General features: G+C 50.0%; 1 protein-coding gene across 2 annotated transcripts in view; it reads right to left on the bottom strand.

Moving 5' to 3' along the window:
* PLEKHN1 (pleckstrin homology domain containing N1) overlaps nt 1–18,580 on the bottom strand; it is a 168,862-nt gene extending 150,282 nt beyond the window's left edge. For both annotated transcript variants that reach the window (XR_012642359.1, XM_074975722.1), the window contains exons 1-5: nt 17,887–18,580; nt 15,929–16,028; nt 3,881–4,027; nt 2,765–2,845; nt 685–772 (exon numbers count right to left, since the gene is read on the bottom strand). Coding sequence is in view for 1 of the 2 variants with exons in the window: in XM_074975722.1 (XP_074831823.1) it covers nt 685–772; nt 2,765–2,845; nt 3,881–4,027; nt 15,929–16,028; nt 17,887–17,966 (496 nt within the window). In the remaining variant the exon portion in view is untranslated. The remainder of the gene's footprint in view (nt 1–684; nt 773–2,764; nt 2,846–3,880; nt 4,028–15,928; nt 16,029–17,886) is intronic.
* Nucleotides 18,581–18,955: the final 375 nt, after the last annotated feature.

Raw genomic sequence — 18,955 nt, 5'->3', positions numbered from 1 at the left:
CTGCCCGCCATGGGTGGCTGGGGGCACTCTGCAAATCAGCTGGGTGGCACCTAAATCTCTCCTGAGCAGCCGCCCAACCGCTCAGTTAACTGGGAACACTGGGAACAGCTTCTAGCTGAAACAAAACACTCAAAGGAAGCACAGTTATGCCTGTGTCAGGATGAAACTGAGCGTCACCAAGGCACAAGGATCCTGGGTAACTTGCACATAGTCGCACACAGTGATGGAAAAAGTACCCCAAAATTTACTTGAGTAAAAGTAGAGCTGATTTCACTTTGGGATACCTGAGTACAATGAAGAAATGACGCATGTGTGCATGTACTTTTACACAAGCAGTTTTCCAGAGGGACACTGGTGATTTGTACTTACATACATTTCCCCCCAAAGCAGCTGTGCTTTCACTCAAGTAACTTCTTGGGTACATTTTCCCCCTAGGGTCACACAGGGTTTGGAATGGAATCCACATCTCCAGGATCTTTCCTTGTTGCTTGGGTCATCATCCTAGAAGCCTAGATGGGCTCTCAAACAAGCGCCATGATGGGGTTAACAGCCTGTGTGGTTCCAACCCTTCTCTGAAGCACCTTTTTCCCTGGGGACAGGTGGCTTCCCACAAAGCATGAGCACACGGAGGTCAAGCCAGGCTCCAATCTCTCAGCCAGCCAGAGCAAACAAAGCAGCACTGACCTGTAATGCAGAAGGCGTACTCCTCCTGTTCTGTGCTCCTGGCCTTGTTGGGTTCACACAGGCACAGCTCTTTCAGCGGCAGCAGCCCCTGCAGAACCACAGAGCACCATTATTACCTCAACCAGTTGCCTTTTGGTGCCAAAGGCCTCCTTCCAAAAGGAGCTGATGGCTTCCAACAGGCATCAGCTGGCAGTTTGGGCTCAAACTGTTATCTTGCGAAACCTCCTCCGAATGGAGATATTTTGAGCCTGATTCTCTTTACTTTAAAATAAGGCCTCATCCCGCTGTATAGGGGGACTTAAGTGCAAACCAGCATCAGACTCCAGTCAACTCTCATTTCGGTGGAGTGAGGGTTTCACCCTTCATCGTCAACTAATGAGCACAGGATAAATGTTCCTCTACAGTCGTAGAAATCCAGAGAAAACAGTGCTGGGCTAGTGCAAAAGAATCAGGAAGTAAAACTAGCTAGAGGCAGAAAGAAAAATGGACCAGGCTACTTTCAATGTCTCAACGGAGCTGGCTGCAAAATGCAAACAAACAGCATAATGGTGCCAGGTGTGAATTCAGCCCAAGTGCTTATAATTAGGTACGTGTTCCGTAAATCAGAGGTGTAAAGAGAACTAATCAGCATCATATCTAAAAGTCAATACCAGTGCATAAATTCTTTTACAAGTCACTCTGTGTGAGCCTGAGGCACTATTTCTTAATTTTTTTGAGACTGCAAAATACCAAGCAATATTTCTAATGCGGATCACCTATGAAAATTTTCTTAAAAAAATTGTTGTCAGACCAAAAAAATCCAAACAGCAACACATACAGCAAAACTAAATGGAGTAATTTGATCTGGTTTCATAGCAATGAAGAAGTAACATTGTACGTGGCTTTAATAACAGAAAATAGATACCAACAGTGTATGATACCAAAAAAGTGTCAGACACTTGTGGTACCCCTAGGAGTTGTTCATGGAACTGGAACTGTTTGTAACAGAGACAAAGGATTTTTAAATACAGTTTATATATTGACAACAGGGCTTCACACTCAAAGGCCAGTTTGCTGGGTGACTCATGCAATTGCCTTCTCATAATGAATTTACCGCAAATGGCTTCTAAGGCACTACATCATCCCAGAAGGAGCTGGATTCTGCAAACGTCTACAGAACAGCCTTGCACAATTTTACTGGCCAAGGCAGGAGAATGCTTTGGTTTGGAAGGACAGACAAAATCTCCTTTGTTTTTTCCATATTGGTAGCAGCTTTTGGTACATGGGTAAATAGATATGGTGTCTGGGGCATGTTTTCATCACAGTTTTGCAAGGCTGACTTCAAGTAGCCTCAACTTTCCATCCCCTGCTCCCCTCTGCACTCTCTGCTTTTAGACCACTCTTATATCCAGGTGCCCAAACAAGTCCTTTGGTTGTCAAAAATGCCGTGTACACTACACGTCTTGTTAAGGCCAACAAGGGCCTTCTGAGCATTCAGCTTTTCTGCAGGTCTGGCCACTCATTTGTGTGTATACATAGTACAGTAAATGCTTTCATACCTGGCATTCTATAATCTGGAACTCTCCCATAACCAGCATTTTAACCCTAAGTAAATTTTAGTTACATACAGTAGACTGAAAGTAAATACAAATAAATGCAGCAAAAATAGTGTAAGTTTACAGCATACAGTACTAGTGTTGGTAGTGAACAAAGTACTCTGAATGCATTTTTGTTTGTTTCTTACTATCTAACCTTGTTTTTCTTGAGTGTTATGCATTGCTAGGTGCACCTCTCTAGTATCCAGAATATTTTAATATCCAGCAACCTGCCAGTCGTGGGGCTGCCTGATATGAAAGAGTTTACTGTATTTTTATTATGCGTATTACAAGAGCACCTTCAGACCCTATGTGTGCTAGTGCCTGAAAAACCACATAGCAAGAGGCGGGCTATCGGAGGGATGTGACCCACGTGGAATCATATGGCAGGTCCAGGAAGAGAAACCAGGTCTCCTGGCTCCCAGTCCAGTGCACTATCTACCAAACATGCTGCTTCTCAGCTGACAGCTGCCCATTCATTTCATAGCAGTGGAGAGACACCTTACCTGATAGGTCAATCCATTCGAGCCGACGGACTGAAAGTACAGGTGGGACTGGAACAGTTCCAAGTAGCAGTCATTCACCTCCTGTGGGAAAAGAACATGGGGAGTATGTCTCCCATGAGGCAAACCTCGCCAGGCTTCACCCTGCTCTGGGGCGCTTCCTGAACAACCAACATTTGTGCCACTAACCAAAGGAAAGACCCAGTCTGTTTCCAGGCACAGGTGCTACCCCTGAAAGCAAGGCCTTATCCTCAGTCCTGGTGGAAGCAAGTGTGCCCTAAGTCACCTATGCACAGTATGGGAGCAGAGCATCTTCTAGCCCAGGGGTCAGCAACCGCCGGCACAGCTGCCATGAATGGCACATCAGCCAATGTTCATTGACACTTGAGACGGGTGCTCAGACCCGCCCCTCCTCCCTCATGCGGCCGGGAGCTTGCTCAAAGTCATGCTGCCTGTGGATTAACAAAAGCCCAGCTAACGCTGCCCTCAACAGTAAAGCGCTGCCTCTTAGTTTATTGATTAATGAAGCTGCTGTCTGTAGGACTATGAGTGACATTAAAAAGTATCCCTGGCACTCGGGCTGTCCATAGAGGTCAAAAGGCCAATTTCAGCACTCTGTCTCGGAAAGGTGGCTGACCGCTGGTCTAGCCCATGAGATGCCACACAGGTGACGAGTTCGCCTCTTGTCCTGAGCTCAACATTGGCAGGATAAGGCAGAGCCACATGGGTCAGCAGACCAAGTCCTTAAATACACCCACGGGCTCCCAGATGCCAACCTCACCTTCAGAAACAAAAATCATTTGGGGCTTTGTGCTGTGGAAGGGACCCTGGTGTTCTGACACGCCAAACAACCCCCTGGAATCCAGACCAATCCTGCTCCCATTGAAATCAGTGGCAATGCTGGCACGGATTTCTCTAGGGTGGCATCAGGTGAGTGAGCTGCAAGCACCGGGCTTATCATTATTCCAGGCTACATGGGCACCCTCCCTGGCGGGAGAATGAAGTCACTTTTCAAATCACCTTTTCCTCTACTCAGATTGATCTGCTCCATCTCTCCATTACCAGGGGAAAAAGACCAGGACAGTTACATTGTGTGCATCCACCTGCTCCGGGGCTTACCTGGCAGTGCTGGAATTTAAATTTGACCTTGGAGTAATAGATAATTTTCCCCAGGTTCCTCACGACCGTCTTCCTCCGCCCTTTCTTGAACAGGCTGGGAAACCGCTGGTCCAAGTTTTCCTTTTGATTTTCCTGGTCCGTGATATTCTATATCAAGGGGGAAAAAAAATCAATCACATTGCTGAGCTGGTGGGAGCCATCAGCATCTGGAAGAGGCATTAGCAGAGCTGCCATTCTTCAGAAAGGGGTGCTGGGTGAGTGCCCTGGGTAGGTTGTTTGTTGTTAGGTCTCCATGCCAGCCTGGAGCTGGGATTTTATTACTGCGGAGAGACCTTGTCCCTCCCCAGCCAGGGGGATATTTTAAAACAAAGATCATCGGGCTGGTGGAAATAAGTGCTACATTTTCCATTTTTCAACTTTCCTGTCACCTTCCACTTACCCAACTGGTTTGCTTAAGGTGGCCCTAGCCATTGGGCCCTCTAATTTTTTCCATTCACAGGCGGAATAAATTTTCTTCTGTGCACCAAGGCATGTGCAGACATGTACCACCAATAGACGTACACGTTGCTAAGCTAATATGCTGGGCGGCACGTGAATCTCTGCTGGGCAGCTGCCCAAGTGCTCAGCTTACAGGGAACTCTGGGCCTAACCCCATTCAGTTGGGCAAGGAGTGACCCAAGCTGGGCACAGCTGAGAGTTCTTAGTTCACAGACATTCAGGGAAATAGATTTTTGGTATGGCTCTGCCCCAGTTTCCTCCTATCCCACTCTCCCTGATGACTGATACCACACACACCTACGCAAGTGCACACACACAACTGTGTTTTTAAATCCATGCAGTTCACACACACAGACACCATGTTTTTAAATGCATGCAATATATATATACACACACACACACCATGTTTTAAACACAAGCAATATACACACACAACATATTTTAAAGGCATGCAGTACACACACAAACACACACACAACATATTTTAAAGGCATGCAGTACACGCCCGCCCACACACGTTTTTAATCCATGCAGTTTACAGCTGCTAATAGCTCTCTGGATACAGGATTTCACATGTATTGAGGCCAGCCTACCCTACCACACCCCTCAGTGTTCTCTGCAGCTTCCTCTGTTCTAATCATTCCCAGCTCACCTTGGAGCTGAATTCCTTCCCACGGTGCATCTGCCCCCACCCCCACATGCATGCCAGGAAGACACACAAGGAGCCGTGTAGGATGCAGACATGGAGAGAAGTTGATGGTTTAAAAAAGCCTCTGGAAAGCATCTGAGAGAGACAGCCTGGGCTCCAGCTGGGCCACGCACACTGCTCCGCTGCCCAGCATGTGGTGTCCAAAGCAGGCTGTGTGCATCTCTCCTGCAGAGAGCACAGTGTGACAACAGGGACAGCGCCAGGAGCAGAAGGCATGTTGGCCATGATGCCCGCTGAAGACGAGATCCTTTAAATTGACAATGGCCATTGGGTCACGCCCCAAATGGACCTGGGAAGAGGGAGGTTTTCTCCAGGAAGGGTTTATTCTAGGGAAATCCCTGGCTGAAGTTGGCCCCCACTCAGTGCTGAGCTCGCCCTTTGTTACCACATCCTCTGCGAAAGGCTAGAAGAAAGCCCGGGGAAGCCGAGGGCAGGGAAAACAGAGACATAAAGGCAAGATCTGGCAGTCTCCTGGGTGCTGCTTGCATCACTTCCCGTGTTCCAGGTGTACAGAAATTCCTCCTCTTATGCAATGAGCTGAGCTGGGAGGTGCCCACACTGTTCTGTTGCAGTGCTGACACGGTGCCCATCCCTGTGGGAAGTTCTCAGTGCTCTCCAGAAGAGCATAAACTAGACCAGTTTTTCCTGGTGTTCCCTCCAGCTTTTTTCCACTCAGGAGAGGAATAAATTTTGTTACCTGAACTGAGGCATGTGTAGATGTGCACCACACATAGAAACACATGCCGCCGGCTGTGGGTGCTCTGCTTATCAGCTGGGCGGCACCTGAATCTCTCCTGGGTGGCCTCCCAAGCGCTCAGCCCCGCAGAATTCCTTTCAGGATGAGCAATTTCAGCGAATGTTTGTTGGAGAGGGCAGGGGATGGGCCTCACTCAGACTCATGTCCTGATGTGCTCAGTGGGCACAGGGCTTCAGTCCTGGAGCTCAGCTGAACCCTTGCAATTGTGCTGCAAATAGAGAAGGCGGGGGAGAGGCTGCTGTGTCCTACAACTGCTCCATACATCAAAGCTTTCCTTGCCTTGCGGGACGATACAGAAGCAGGGTACGGCAGGGCTCCCCTCCTCCATCCCCAGTCTCCTTTGTTCCATAAATTCACGGTAAGCTGCATGAGCACCCAACTGAGAGCCTGCCCATAGCCCTGAGTGGGGGACACTAGAATTTGCTCTCTGAGATGCCAGTGTCCCAGCTGAGCTGGAAGGTGCACTTGGAAGGGAGATCAGCTCTATGATAAGGATAGGGTTTGTATCGGCTGCTGGCCAAGCAGGGAGGTCCTGCAGCTCCCCCGCCACCCCATCTTCACGTGGCAGGGCTACTGAAACATATGACAGCCTTGGATGATTGGCAGGGGGTAATCTGAGGCTTCAGACTCAGAAAATCCTTCTTTTGAGAGCAGCGTTTCCAGGAACAACAAATCCCGAGGCAGGCACCGCAGAGTGACAGGGAGTTGAATGACAAAATGACGGGTGGGCCAAGCAGCCAGCCAAGCTGATGGAGAACCTGCCTACTCCACACCACAGCTGCTCACTAGCAATTCTGGGTGCCAAGGAGACAGCTGCAAACACCCCATGATAAATGAAAAGCTGCAACCACTATCTAGACTGGTCCTGCTGCAGCCCTAGAGGACCCCATGGATCAGGAAGGGAATTAACCCATCTACTCTCCATTTGAGAGGCAGCAGGCGCTCTGGGGTTAGAGAGGAACTGGTTAACCTGTTAAAGGAAATCTGGCTTTTGCAGATAAAGGACTCCAAATCTATTCCCAGCCTAACTGAATCTGGATAATTACTTTTTGTCAGCCCCAATGAAAATCCCCCAGCACCCCAGAGGTTTTCTGGTTTCCAACTGTCTGCAGACTAAGCAGCCTCTGTGAACAGTCAGAGAACACTCGACTGGAGGTGGGAACCTGCTAAATACCAATTAATGAGCTCACCGAGAGGCAATTAAGCACAGAAAAAGAGATTAAATATTTGCTACAGGCCGCGGTTAGACTGGAGGGCAGACTGATCAACCGCCAGTCCTGGAATTAATAGAGAACAGGTGCTGATAACAACAAAACCATTCAGCAGGCCTGATGTGCTCAGGTGTACATTAGGAGCTCTCTCAGAGCCCTGCCGAATCTTGCTCCACAGTTCAGTCCCTGTAAAAATAACTTCAATTATCCCATTATCCCTGTTGTAGGCTGTTTTTTCTTTTTAACTTCCAGCGCATTCAGTTATTCATTCACTTTTTCTTCTATAAATTCCCTGTCCAGTGTTTGCCATCCAAGTATTATTCTTTTGATCAGGGTTCTCTTTAATTTTTTCCATCCATGGGCAGACTAAATTTTGTTATGTGCACCAAGGCATGTGCAGATGTGCACCACCAGTGGAAACACAGGCTGCTGGCTGTGGGTGTTTTGCTGATCAGCTGGGCAGCACCTGAATTGCTCCTGGGCAGCTGCTCAAGTGCTCAGCTTGCAGGGAACACAGCTTTGGATTTATGAGGTGTGCTCTGGTAGCACCCAGTAGTTCCCATTATAAAGAGGGCCTCATTTTCTAGGCCCCATGTAAATGCAAAACAAATCAAATCAAAACAAAAAAAGGCACGGTTCACAAGAGCTTACAATCAGTGCAGAAGATGAGCGAAAACAGAGAGCGGGGAGGGGAAAACACAAGGTAACAAACGACATGATTGTCAGCTGTTAAAAGCAGGTCCCAGCCAATGTTCCCTGTGGGCTGTATGTTGTGTGGCTGCTCAGGAGAGATTCAAATGCTGCCCAGCTGGTTAGCAGAGCGCTCACAGCTAGCAGCATATGTTTGTCCTGGTGGTGCACATTCACACATCCCTCGATGCAGGCAACAAAATTTATTCTGCACCTGGATGGAAAAGATTTGCAGGAACATTGGGCCCAGCAGGCCTGCAGCCTGGGGGTCGCGCGTAAGGTCCTGAAACAGAAGTCAGCTAGAAACTGGTACTGACCACGAAATGACTTAGGCCCCCATCCTGTTCGGATCCGTGTGGTAGTGGAATACAGTACCTGTGCAGTGCCTGCCTGACGTTAACAGGAGAACTGGAGGGTCCAAGTTTTGTCCACAAGGAGAGAAATGTTAAGAGTGAGAAGTCAATGGAATTTTTAGATTTATTTGGGTTTGACTCATATCATCACTGGCATTAGTGCCAACAAGTCAGATGCTTAAACCTGGGAATTTTAAACAGTGTTGCTTTAACTGCTTGTCCTTCTTCTGAAAGTCCCAGCACACCCAGGCGCAAGGCACCAGCAACACAGCCACAAGTCCTAGGTATGTCCTGGATGTCCTTCCAGACTATCGGTATCAATGGAAGGTTAATGGATGGGTGTGGCAAGTGGTTTGCAGAACAAGGGATGGACGGTCAATGTTTAATGGTGAAATACATCAACTGGCAAGACTTGGTCACAAATGAGGAGCTCTGGAACAGAGCAGGACAAGAACCAATTGACAATGAAATCAAGAGAAGAAAGTGGGGGTGGCTGGGTCACACTCTAAGAAAAACATCATCCAGCTTCATCCGTCAAGCTCTGACACGGAACCCGCAAAGGAAACGCAAAAGAGGAGGACCTTGGACAGCATGGAGAAGGCCTACTGAGATTGAAGGCCAACAGCTGGGGTACTCCTGGGGTCAGCTAGAAGTTGTGTCCCAAGACAGAGTGAAGTGGGGGAGACCTTGTAGATGACCTATGTTCTACATGATTTTATACCTTTCTGGTCTCTTCTCTAGAACCCTGCCCTGCCGTTGAGTTGTACATAAACAATACGACCTCATCCCAACGGAGGATCTCATTTATACAATTCTCACGTTAGGAAGCTACTGGGCATTTCCCAAGGTCAATCTGCACATTATCGAGGTCTCGGCTGAACACCAAGGCCGAAGAGCTTTTATACAGGTACCCCTTCAAACTGTGCTCATGGAGGGAAAAAACCCATCACACTAATAACTGAGATACAGGCTGAACCTCTCTAGTCCGGCACCCTCAGGACCAGACCAATACCAAACAAGAGAACGTGCCAGACCACGGGAGGTCAATATTGTCTAGCAAATTAACAACACTTCCACTGCTTACCGGGCTCTGAGAAAACATTTAGGGGTAAATTAGAGCTAAATAACAGCCAGGAACACTGAGCCAGGACTGGTGGGTGGAAATAAACTTTACAGGACTGCAGGAAACTTGGCCACACCCATGGTAAGTGGTCATCCAGCTAACTAAAATCAGGCCGGATTCTGGATGTTGCTGGACCAGAGAGTGCCAGATTAGAGAGGTTCAACCTGCAGTCAGTGCCTGAAACTGGGCTTCCTTTGCACACGCTTTCTATACCAGCCTCTCTGTTTTGCAGATGTGGCTAGGCTGCCTGTGGCTCCCTGTGCTCTAACCACTGTGGTCTCCAGGTCAGCTTCTACATTAGCGTTGTAGCCACTGCTACCCTTGATGGACAGCTGCTGTAGGCACAGCCAGCATGAGCCCAAACCAAGAGAGAAAAGAACAATTTCAGTGAGGGACAATAAGGGGACAGCTGAAACTGCAGTGACTGATCCAACCAACTAAGAATTGAAAGTCCCATAGCAGTAGCCCTGTTAAGACTAACAGATTTATTTGAGAACAGGTTTTTGGGGTTTAACCCATTTCATTGGGTGTGGAATGAATGTAAAGGCCAGTTTAAAACTCCAGGATCCAGACCCATGCAATTTGATTCTGGATTAGATCAAAAGTCAGCAAGGGTTTGTGTGGGCATCAGCCACGGACTGAGAGTGGGATTCCAGTCTAACAGGGGAGCGAAGCAGAGGGATTCTTGAAGCTGTATTGGTCACATGACTGGTGATCAGCTGCTGATAGCTGATCAGGTGGGACGGCCTTGGGCTGCTTTGGTCTGTTTTTCCCTCTCTCCTGTGTTTTTCCATTGTTTTTAACATGTAGGTGACACAAGCCCTGAACTTTGCCTGGGGGCCCTTTGATGAGGAGTCTGGATAAAAGGCAAAGCAAAGTAACGAATGCACTGCTCAGGACAGATAGGGGTTTTCAGAGCAGGGCTGGGCTCACGAGAATTTTACGCCTCAAACACATGACAGCAACATAAGAAAGTTTGGCATCACTTAATCCAAGCGCTCAGCCCAGTGTTCACCTCAGCTGAGCACTCAAGCGGCCACCCACGAGAGATTCAGGTGCTGCCCAGCTCATGAGCAGAGCACCCACAGCCATCCACTACCCTATGGGTGGTACACATCCGCACAGGCCTCAATGCACATAACAAAATTTATTCCGCCCATGAGGGGAAAAAATGAGAAGGAACCCAGATTGCACACTTCACTACAGAGCCCCCACGTGCCTGTAAAAAGGTCTAGGAAATCTCTTACAATTAAAAGTGTCAGTCTACAGTTCCAGCACCTTTTTCAAATAGGCCACACTGTCCTCCTCCCAGGGGGACTGGCCAATAAAGGGGAGATGTTTGAGGCATCCCCTAGAGGCAGAAAGGAGGTATGGCCAGAGGTCTGCAAACTCCTGGCAATTCATGACTGCTGAACAACCCAATGGGGCTGTGCACAGCCAGGGGAAAGCTAGGGCAGTCACAAGACAGCCCTAATTCACTGGGGACCAGGATGGCCCTTGCGCAGCCCCAGATTAGGGAGGCTCTAAAGTGGCATTACCCTGCATTGGCACCTCTGGGTCAGACACCGAGTGGCACTTTGTGCCTTTCCCTTATTGTTAACTAAGCACAGAGGGGAGAATTCATCTCTGCTGTACCTCCCTGCAGCAGGGGAAAATTGGGCCAGAAGTTTGTTTTTCCCTTGCTCAAGTTTAATTATCGCCTACAACCTTCCATTACCTCTTTGGGCAGGGACTATTTGTCTATACAGCTTCTAGCGCACCAGGCTGCCTCGCTGTACCCTAAGCAATCATGCAAATAATAAATGAAAACTTTGCTGGCCTGTTCCACTTTCCCCACTGGGCGGACATACAATTGTCCACTGCGGAGAGAAAGCAGGCCATTCACTATACCCTGCGATACTGGGCATAACCCAGAGCCAGAGAACAGAGCTATCATGGGTGGCGGTGTCTGGGCACTGCCTTGGGGACTCACTAAGAGTGAGAAGTTCCCAGCGCTTGTGCGCAGCCTGTGTGATCAGCCCCAACCCAGCTGGGAGGTCAGCACTCTTTTGCAGCACTGCCGCCCCACCCAGATTTAATTGGAGGTGCCCCCAGGCACAAATGACAACTAGTTGCATCTCTCCTGGTCCCAGGCTTTCCTAGCCAATAGGAACACAGCACACGCCTGTTGTAACCAAGTCATATGCTACCTCGTTGGGCGAATTAACCCCTGCGCTGCTGAATTCAAAGAAGAGCCCTGGCAAGACAGGGACAAAAGGAGTTTTAAATAAGGCTGCTCAGAAGCACCCGTTAAACCCTAGTGCAGATAGGGCAAGTTGTATTTTAACACGCATTCACTGGGGGGAGGTGAATCCATCATGGCACTGCAAGGGGTAGGAGACTATTCTGCTTAACCTTTTGAGGTCCAAAGTTCTTCACAAGCCTCTGACCCCACCCCCGCCCATGAGCAATACGCTCTGGATTTTGTTTCCATCCCCGTGCAAAATAAATTTTGTTATGTGCACCACCAGGAGAAACACAGGCTGCCAGCTGTGGGCGCTCGGCTCATCGGCTGGGCAGCATTTGACTCTCTCCTGGGCGGCCGCCCAAGCACTCAGCTTACAGGGAACACGGCCTGCAACGAAAGAGATTCTTCTCGCTGTTTTACGGATGAGGAAAGCGATACAGAGCACCCTGTTGGCTGGCACCTCGAGCACTCATATGCCGCAGCATTGGGGGTGCTGTGAGTTACCCATGTGCTCTAACTTGCATTTTATCCCTGGGCACCAGCATCAATGACTGTGCTGGCTGCAGGGCCTCAACACGACAGGCCGACTGAAGAGGCTCTCGGGGGCGGGGCGCCGAGAAGCTGTTCCCACTGACTTCAGTGGGGAGGGAAACAGTCTTGATTCCAATTCAAGCCCACGTAGGTTCTTGTATTGTGCCTGTGACAGAATCTCGCATTCTTGCCAGCACACCTCTGGCTCAGCAGAAACCCTGGGAATCTGCCCACTGCGGCTCAGACAGAAGGAACCGAGAGTTTCATGCTTTGTCATTCTTTTGCAACTTTCATCCACCAGCTGCTCTTTCCCCCGGTCTGCCTGTATTTGCGGCTACCCCCGCCGCCCCCGAGTCCCTCGCCAGGGATTGTTTGGGTTGTCTCAGCTTTTCCACTGCTTTTGATGCGTCACTGCTAGCCTGCAATGAGGTTCCTCTCCCAGGGCTGCCAAGGGCAGCGGAGGCCCTGACATCTCGGCTGTCCCACCTGCTCACTCTCCAAGGATTCATCCTACAGGTAGAATGAGTGAATAATTAACCTGCCCCACCCCGGCAGACCCTCATTGGACTGTCAGTGACTTACAGCTGATTCACCAGTCCTGGCAGCAGGAAGAATGCAGAGCCCCAGAGCTCCCAGTGGTGCTGGTTAATAATTAAGGAGCCAAGGCAGAAGGTTTGCAATTGGGCTTCTCTCTCCCTCTCTGCCTCCTGCAGTTTGTTTGGATTCCTCAGTGGCCTGGATTAGGAGGTGGTGTAATTAAGTCCAGGGGTTGGAAGCATCAACAGCAAAGTAAGATGGAGCCTCCTCTGCTGTATCAGGTTGGGTCAGCAGCTGCGTGTCTAAGGCCTATGTTCCCAGCTGTTCACAAAGCAGTGGGGTCTCCTTCACCTCTGTTGGGAAGATTTTTGACATCAAGACCTGGGTTCCCTCTGGTTTTTAACATCCATGGGCAGAATAACTTTTGTTATGTGCACTGAGGCATGTGTGGAGGTGCACCACCAAGAGAAACACACACTGCTGGCTGTGGTGCTCTGCTAATCAGCTGAGCAGCAGCTGACTCTCCCCAGGGCGGCCACCCAAGCATGCAGCTGACAAGGAACACTGACCAAGACTAAAAGCTCAGGAGACTGAGCCTACAGAATCTATCTATGGGTTTGTCATGGTACTCGCCACCAGTGTTCCCTGTGAGCAGAGTGCATGGGGGGCCTGCGAGGAGAAATTCAGGGGCCATCCCACTGATTAGCCGAGCGCCCACAGCCAGCAACATGTGTTTCTACTGGTGGTGCACAGCTGCACATGCCTCAGTGCATGTAAAATTTATTCTGCACATGGCTGGAAAAACATCAGTCAGTGCCCTAACCACGGCAGCATCCTTGTTGGAGAGACACCCACTTCATCTGAAGTTTCCTACATGAATAAGTTGGTGAGTGCCTCATCCTTGATCCACGTCCCACATTACATCCCTGCATTTTTGCAGGTGGAGGGGTGTGATCAGCAGGAGCTGAACCTGATACCTTTCCCACTGACAGCTCTCATTTGGATGAGAAGGCAAAGCCTATTAGCTGAAAGCAGCAGCCAGCTGTCCCTCCGCTGCCACGTCAGAGGGGGATGCAGAAACGTCTGCCATTACTGTTGTCCTTCTGGGTCTATCATTGCTAGTGGGGTTCATTTTTCTAGCCTATACTGGTGTGGCTTTTCTTCATCTTGCCTCCTCTGGGGAAGCACCAATAATGTTAAAGGAAGCCAAGCTTGGGCCCTGATCCTGCGATGTGCCCTCCAGGGTTAGAGAGAATGTGAGTCCTCTGTGTGCCTCCAGGAAATGATTTCCTCCTCCATCCAGCAGGATCCCTATGGACCTTCATTACAAGATGGGCAGGAGAGGAATAAAACTCGGCATTGCCATAGCGCTTTGCATCTGTAGAGCTCCATACACTTCCCAGGGATGATTAAGTATCATGTGTCCTAAGACACGGATGAGGAAACTTAGGCATAGAGAAGTGATGGATGTGTTGGCCAAGGTCATACACAGTAAGTCAGTGGCAGAGTTAGGAATAGAACCCAGGAGCCCTGCCTCCTCCTCTGGTGCCAGATGATGAAAGGCAGAGTTGTATGGGCAGATGAAGGGCCCAGTCACTTGGACAGGAATCCAGCTTGAAATCACGAGTTTTTTCACTTCAAAAAGGCGACTGCCTCCCAACGTTTGTGGGCAAGAAGCGGAGTGACAGCTCTGGGTCTCTGTCCTTCTCCCAGAGCAATGTGGAACTTCAGTGAACCCAAGGCAAGAGAGCGTTGGTATGAGCCCGCACAGAGCCAGGGCTGATCAAAGTGCCGACAGGGCCACTGATGGGCATAAAGCAGCGAGTCTTGTATCCCGCACAACATCATTAAAATAAGCCTGTCTGATGGATAAGGCACTGGGCTGGAAGTCAGAGGACCAAAGTAATATTCTGAGTGACCTCTCTGTCTCCGTCTCTGATTCCTCTCTCATGCCTAGTTGGTTTAGAATCATAAAATATTACAACTGAAAGGGACCTCAAGAGATCATCAAGTCCAGTCTGCTGCCCTCATGGTAAGACTGAATACCACCTAGACCATCCCTGAGAGATGTCTGTCTAACCTGCTCTTAAATATCTCCAGTGATGGAGATTCCACAACCCCCCTAGGCAATTTTTCCAGTGTTTAATCGTCCTGACAGTTAGGAAGATTTTCCAAATGTCCAACCTAAACCTCCCTTGCTGCAGTTTAAGATCACTGCTCCTTGTCCTATCCTTACAGGCCTACGAGAATTTTTCTGCCTCCTCCTTGTAACCATCTTTTAGGTACTTGTAAACCACTGCCATGGCCCCTCTCAATCTTTTCTTTTCTCAACTAAACAAGCCCAGTTCTTTCAGCTGTCCCTCATAGCTCATGGTCTCGAGACCTTTAATCCTTCTTGTTCTTCTCTGGACCGTCTCCAGCTTTTCCACATCATTCTTGAAATGTGGTGCCCAGCACTGGACACAATACTCCCACTGAGGCCTAACCAGTACAGATAAAGCAGAAGAATGACTTCTTGTATCTTGCTCCCAACACTTTTCTAAATGCATCCCAGAATCGTGTCCGCTTTTTTGCAACAGCATCACACTCTTGACTCCTAATTAGTTTGTGGTCCACTATGACCTCTAGATCCCTTTCTGAAGTACTCCTTCCGAGACTGTCGCTTCCCATTCTATATGTGTGAGACTGTTTACACTGTGTTCATTGGCAGGAAGGACAGGCTGTCATTAGGAAGACTGACAATACCTAGCGCAACAGAGCTCTGATTTGATTGCAGCCTGTAGGTGCTACCTTAATACAAATAAATATATTACTACTACTAATATAAGCTCCGCCTCCATTGACAGGCTGCTGGGAATGGGCCATGGGACTGCAAAATTTGTAGGTGCCTAGGACAAACTTGGTCCTACTTCTCAGCTTCCCCTGACTTATTGCTAATGTATTTGCAGCTCCATCTCGTTTCAGTGTGGGAATGAATCATCCTCTTTTCTGCACACTCTCTCCAATTTCCCTTCATCTGTTCTCAACCTAGACACAACCTAGAACTGGGAGCAGTAGAGGGAGTGCATCGCAGTCCCTGCCTGCCTCCCTGCCAGTGCTGCATCTCTGATTCCAGAGATTCAGGCTGATGATGGGGCTTCCTGGTCCCCACCCTTGGGATGCTGCACTAGAGTTCCGGAATGGTGAGCTAACCTGCCTGGAAGGAAATAGCTCTCAGCTTCTGACCCCTGCTCTTGCAGCAAAAGGTCCCCGAGCCTCTCATCTCCCTGACCCAGACCTGCGGCTGCCACCCCACTGTGCAGAAATCCCTGTCCACCTCGTGCACATGGGTGTCCCTCAGCACACAAACCCCACAGCAGGTGAGAATAACAGCCCCTAGTCCCAGGAGATGGCTGGATGTATTTGTACTTACCTTCCCTGGAATATACTGCAGTATTTTATCTGTGGTTATGTCTCTCTCCTGCCCTGATTCAATACCAAACAGGCTGGCCAGTTTTTTCTTGCTGTCTTGTCTGCAAAGAAAACAAACACGCTGAGATCAAAGCCGGTATATTGTGAACCCCCACTCTGAAAAAAGGAAGCAGGAGAGCCAAACAAGCAGTTTGTCACCAGCAGGCTAATCATCCCAGCCCAATAAAGAGCTGATAATTAGCCAGCAAGAATTGTAATGGCTTTTCTGTGGCACTTGTTGGCTTGACTTCGGCTTGTTTACCTACCTTTGCATAAGCAAAATGTTCAACAAGTCCTGTCTGTACCTCCCAGCCCGGCCTGGGATCCCTAGGCAGGAGATAGAGTGCCTGCTCCATTTTATTCCATTTTTGGTTGGGCCTTTGGCTGTCGCTGGCCCCTGAACCCCACTAGAATTCTATCTCTGCCCCTTTTGCCACACACCTGCAGCCAGGTGAACACGCACCACTGTTTCTACCAGCTCTAATTTACCATGCAGGCAGCTGCTGCTGCCTCTGCCGGGATTCCGTGGCAGTTCTCTCTCCATCTTGCAAAATTGCCCACCGTGGGGACCAAACAGCCACCTGCAGTGGAGTGAGGACCCCATCCTAACTGCTGAGCAACCTCAAAGCCCAGAGTGCCAATGGGAGCCGCACTGCACAGGACCAGACCTTTATGCTGCATGCATAAGGGACCAGCAATCTTGGGCCGGATTCTTCTCTTCCTTACATCTCTTTGACCCCAGAGCAACTCCAACACAACGGCTTCCCTTGAGTGGAACTACTGCCAATTTACACCCATGTCAGGGAGAAGAGAAACACTCCTGCTCTCTTGTCCTTTTGCAGACAGATGTGACCATTGATTAATAAAGACTTCAATGCTTTCCTGAACCCAGAGGACGTCCCACCAATGAGACATGATTTTTCCCAGTGTTGGGCAACATACAAGGAAACCACCACCCTGGCCAAGTGCTCTGCTCGAGGCTGCCTCCTAGAACATGCAGGGCAGGCAGCAGTCTATGAAAGTCCCAGTTTGTGTGTGCGCGCACACACCCGCACGCACACACATGGGTGGGCAGAGCAGGAAGCAACAGGCTGCTGGCATCACCGGGCTTAACAAACAGGTGGGCTAGAGAGCTCTGCAGTATTACATTAGACCTTCCTCCCAGCTTGGTGAAACACGATTACCTGTTTATCTCGGGGTGAGAGGGGCAGGGGGTATGGTGCTGCCCATCACCCCAGTATCGGTGCACCTCCCAAGTCCGACTGACACCAAGAGCAAAGTCCCTACAAGCCTTCCTGGAGCGCCTGCTCCAGCTCCCTTTTCAGGGTGAAAATGCTGCTTCCATGACAGGCAACTGCCCCCCACAGAAACCCCGGTTCTGTTTTTCCCCTGCAAATCCGACTGAGGCACTGGGCTTCGGCTCACGACCCAACACGTTTGTTAGTCCTTCAGGTGCCACAGGCCTGCTTGCTCTCTGTGAAGTCACAGACTAAAGGTCCCCCCTCTGGGCCTGCCTCGGCGCTGGAGGCGGCTGCAGGACAGATCTCTGCGTCTCTCTCCGGGGCTGGTTTTTACACTCAACTTTTTCTTTTTTTGACTTGGGACCAGCAGCGCCGCAAGCAGGAATCCCTGCGCCCCCCGTGCACCTTCCCCTGCCAGCCACGTGGGCACGAGTTTTAATTTTCGCGTTAAAGGGAAATAAGGGTGAGGCTTCCCAGCCGGAGCCCTCCTGCTCTCTGCCCCGCATGGATCCCCCCCCACGCGGGTCTCCCACCCCACGCGAGACGGTGCCGATTCGCTGCGCGTGTAACACCCCCCCCCCCGCCGTGTCCCGAGCCGAATCCAGCGGGTGGGGAAGCGGGCTGGGCACCACGGGAAACTTCCAAGCCAGCGCGGGTGAATCCGAGAGCCAGGACTTACTCTTTCTTCAGGGAGGGCTTCCGGCTGAAGGAGTAGCGGAACCGCCCGTGGGGCTGGGGGACACAGGCCGTGTTGCCCATGGCGAGCGCCGCGGGGGTGCTCCGGGAGCGGCAGGCACCGAGAGCGAGGGAGCCAGGCGCGTGGAAGCCGGCGAGCGCGTCTCATGCGCATTCCCTGCCCCGCTTCCGTCTGCGGGTGACTCCTGGTGGGTGTGAGCGGTGAGCGCACAGGCTGCTCCCGCGGGTAGCTCCCCTGGCCCAGCCTGGTGGGAGGGATCTGGGCAGCAGGGGGACCCCAAGAGGCTGGGGGGAGGATTAACCACCACTCCGGTCCATGAGCTGAAGGCGGCCGCAATCCGATCAGCCAGGGCAGAGGCGCAGGGTGCCTGGATCCAATTGCAGGACTGGAGCCTTAAAAGGACAAGGGGGTGTCCACTTCTGACGCGCCTGTATTTTTCTTAATGACTTGGCTTGCGGAATCTGTTGCATTCGTATAACAGCATTTCCATATACATAACTTCTTTCCAACTCCATAAGTGCTGCCTCCCACGTGGAGGAGTTCTGTCTTAGCCCTCAGGTTGGCAGCTAAAGAGGAATTCAGGGGAGAGCAAAACCTTAGAGGCAGGCGAGTACATCAGCTGTGTACATACAGAAACGTTGATGCTGCTTTCGAAAGGGCCAATTTCACAAAGCCCAACGCTGTAGGAAAAAAGAATTCAAAGAGAGAAAAGTGAGTGATAACTGTGGGTTGTCTAAGAACTGAGGTGGCTGAAAAGACACAGACCAGATTGTAAGGTATTTGGGGCAGGGACTGTATTTTTGTTCTGCATCTAGACAGAATCTACCATGATTAGGGCCCCCTAGAGGCTCTAGATGACAGAAATAAATAATGAGATTACCCTGATTAAAAAACAAACTGTTTTAGAGGGAAAGTAAAAGCAGCTTTAAAAACAAAACAAAAGCCACACTCCCACTGTATATAGTAAATGGAGGAACGGCGAAGATAACAATTAATCTAAATTAGAAGCTAGGAAGCTCAGAAAGACACACGAAGGAATCTTTGACTTGCA

The sequence above is a fragment of the Carettochelys insculpta genome, chromosome 23 (assembly GCF_033958435.1).
Source record: "Carettochelys insculpta isolate YL-2023 chromosome 23, ASM3395843v1, whole genome shotgun sequence".
Classification (NCBI taxonomy): Eukaryota; Metazoa; Chordata; order Testudines; family Carettochelyidae; genus Carettochelys; species Carettochelys insculpta.
The sequence above is the reverse complement of the archived record's forward strand: the minus strand, read 5'-3'. Positions and strand labels throughout refer to the sequence as shown.